This window comes from Aplysia californica, unplaced genomic scaffold (assembly GCF_000002075.1).
Source record: "Aplysia californica isolate F4 #8 unplaced genomic scaffold, AplCal3.0 scaffold01019, whole genome shotgun sequence".
Lineage (NCBI taxonomy): Eukaryota > Metazoa > Mollusca > Gastropoda > Aplysiida > Aplysiidae > Aplysia > Aplysia californica.
The window spans coordinates 16,180-19,405 of record NW_004798289.1 but is presented as its reverse complement, the minus strand read 5'-3'; the positions used below and the strand labels follow the sequence as shown (position 1 = coordinate 19,405).

At 41.7% G+C, this 3,226-nt stretch overlaps 1 protein-coding gene across 1 annotated transcript; it reads left to right on the top strand.

Annotated features, from left to right (window-relative positions):
- The first annotated feature begins 1,338 nt into the window (after positions 1-1,338).
- On the top strand, positions 1,339-2,091 carry LOC101851903 (atrial gland and califin peptides-like). Its single transcript, XM_013089680.2, is given in 3 exon segments — positions 1,339-1,824; positions 1,827-1,970; positions 1,973-2,091. Coding segments are annotated over 3 exon segments (543 nt in total). The 5' UTR covers positions 1,339-1,460; the 3' UTR covers positions 2,008-2,091.
- The last annotated feature ends 1,135 nt before the right edge of the window (positions 2,092-3,226 follow it).

The window sequence follows — 3,226 nt, the reverse complement described above, 5'->3', positions numbered from 1 at the left end:
CTCTGTCTCTGTCTCTGTCTGCCTGTATGTCTCCCGCCTTTCTCTTTCTCTCCCTCTCTTTCTTTCTTTCTCTCTCTCTCTCTCTCTCTCTCTCTCTCTCTCTCTCTCTCTCTCTCTCTCTCTTTTTCTCGTTGTGTGTGTCCATAATGGCACTAGATCTGCCTCCATTAAACTCTCTGGCGTTAATACAATTACAACAAAACAAAAATATACGACACACAATTAACGTAGAAAAACAATTATCCCCTTCTCTGGTTTCCCGTGGATTCACTAATGCCTAACAAATTTGACTTCAAAGAAAAAGAAAATAGCCTTCTAACGTGATATCCTTTCCTACCGCACACCGGGTAAGGTAAGGGGCAACATTCGGGTAGAACAGAGTTTCTGTGTACAGTTCAATTTTAATTGAAGCACTATCTGTACTATACGATTGTCGAACAGTAATTACCCGGTAGAGTTCACACAGCTTTCTTGTTATTCTACACCTACCTCACTACATAAAAATAAATTTCAGGATCAATGTTCTTTTATCGCCTGCCCTCCTTACTTCTAACCCCTACACCCTCGTCTTCACCTTCACCCCTGGAACAATTTCACTTAAATTGTATTTCTTTTTCAAAAAGTGCTCGTTGACGGGAAAGCCAATTTCAAACTGAAGTATGTTGTGTAACAAGTCTAGACAAATCGTTTTGAACACAAAATGCCTAGCAAAAGTACTATCGTCGTAGGAGATATTTCCTTGTGGTTCGTCTGTTCCACTGTGGGTGGAGTTCCGTGTAATCTCCCTTAGAATAAAGCTCAAAGTAACCCGTCTCTTAGATATTGAATCAGCTTTGTTTGGTTTGATTGATATTTAAAGAAATTTAAATGTTGGTGTATTTACGCTCCCATTAAACACAATTTAGATTATTTAGAAGGCAGGTTTCGGACCCAGCTTGTCGAGAGGAACCTGGGTGGAAAGGGGTGGTGCAATATCCCAGCAGAAAGACTGTAATACTTGATAAAAAAGTCCCCACTTTGGATACAAACTCCGGTCTCCTGTGAAATGGTATACGTTTAACGCCTCTATCAACATTTCGATTATTTAATCGGCGTGTTGCTCTCCTGTCTGCGACAGCGAAGTGCCCAGAACTCCGTCACAAACGTTGAAGCCTTAGTTTGAAGATACAGCCCAAACGTTGGTTTTTTGGGGGGGTTTTTAATGATTTTTTTTGGGTTGGTTTTCTTTTGTTTGCCCGAAGACAACATAGCTGTGGTGAAAGAATGTTGTATGATGATTTAAGACTTTCCCTGGTATTCCCCTCTCAAATTAGACAAACATGTAATTTGTTTTACTTTTCTCTTTCACAGATTGAAAATATTTCAAGGACTTGGTTTCGGTGAAGTCGTCAATCTCCGTTTATCGTCAACGTTTCCACAGCCCTCAGAATAGAAATTTCCAACAAGCCAAAGCCTACGTAATGAAGGCAAACACGATGTTTATCATTCTGTGCCTCAGCCTCTCCACTCTGTGCGTAAGTTCACAATCTACCTCTGTACATGGGAAAATCTTCGTCCCCAACAGAGCAGTAAAATTGTCATCAGATGGAAACTATCCTTTCGATCTTTCTAAAGAAGACGGCGCTCAACCCTATTTCATGACTCCGAGACTACGCTTCTACCCCATAGGCAAAAGAGCTGCAGGGGAAATGGAGCAGTCGGAAGGACAAAATCCTGAAACTAAAAGCCACTCATGGAGAAAACGGTCTGTCCTAACGCCTTCGCTTTCGAGTCTTGGTGAGTCACTCGAGTCTGGAATCTCGAAACGAATCTCCATCAACCAGGATTGAAGGCTATCACAGACATGCTGCTTACAGAGCAAATCCAAGCAAGGCGAAGGTGTCTCGCTGCCTTACGCCAACGTCTCTTGGATTTGGGTAAGCGGGATTCTGACGTCAGTCTGTTCAACGGCGACCTCCTCCCCAATGGGAGGTGCAGCTGAAAACGATAAGCAACCTCTTGGACTAATGGAACAGTCTGTAAAGCGAACGACACAAACCCAAACGGTGTCGGTAGGGTCGTAAAACATTAAACATTTTACAACCAAAACTTTGTCTAGTGGTTGGTTGTTGGTTTTTTTATCCTCCCTGGTCTTCCAAACAATTCTAGTCTCACTTGTTCTACTTGTCTTTACTTTCGCCCTTATTTCTTTTTTAAAAGTCACATGTTCCTTCCCTTGAAACTTGGGTGTGAGTGATATATTAAAGTAGCTGGGCCCCCCCCCCCCCTTTCAATGAAAGGAATGATCAGTGCGTTATCATCAACTGAAAGTCATTTGCCTACTATATTTACAGTGTACTGGAATGGAGCAATAAATCTTGAGAGATGAAGTAATTAGAAGGTCTAGATATAATATACTCTCAAAACAAATTGAGCCTCGCAAAATATCACTTCAGGCACCTCCATAGCGAAGGACAGTTACACAGATGTGTTTCGTTTCTCAGTGGAAAAATCACAAAGGCCAAAGAAGGACGGGAACTTTTTGTGAAATATATTTGTCTAATTTAGGAAATGAATAAATAAAAATTCAGGCTCCGTCTTGGGGACCTATTTATCTTTTTGCAGGTAATTGCCAACTTTCAACTTTGTAGCTCTCGCAGTTATAAGGGGAAAGGGACACATTATGTGTTTCCAAGTCGTCAACTATATACTAGATGTGTAGATTGAACCTCTATTCCGCTTTCGTGGTTGTGCATTACAGAATTTCAAAGGTGTGGAAGCAGTTCGCACGGCTACTGAACAGAAACTACTTGTTTACTATGGCGTCTTAGAAGACGAACTTTCCCAAGACTAGATCTAAACGAAACTAAAGAAAACTGAAAATTAAACTACAGTGACTTCAGGCTCATCAATAAAACTGTGCACCCTTTAAATGATTCTGATTTTTTTTTATAGTAGATGGTTTTGCGGCGCTGGCAACTGCATACGGTCATATGAGCGCCAAGGGGTGGGTGTCAACAGAGAAGTCTTTACAGGGAATCAGACTTATTCTGCTCACCTCTCTAGCTTCAACAGCACAAGGTCTGCTTCGACTATCAAGGCACCCCAAAATAGTAGGTCACAAGAGAGTGACAAACATAATACAGCAGTTCCCTGTTGTAGGTCAGGAACAGTTATGAGCGTGACACGAGTCAGTGCATTTACAATTCTACTATGCTTGAACGAAAATGCCCCCCCCCCCCCTTTG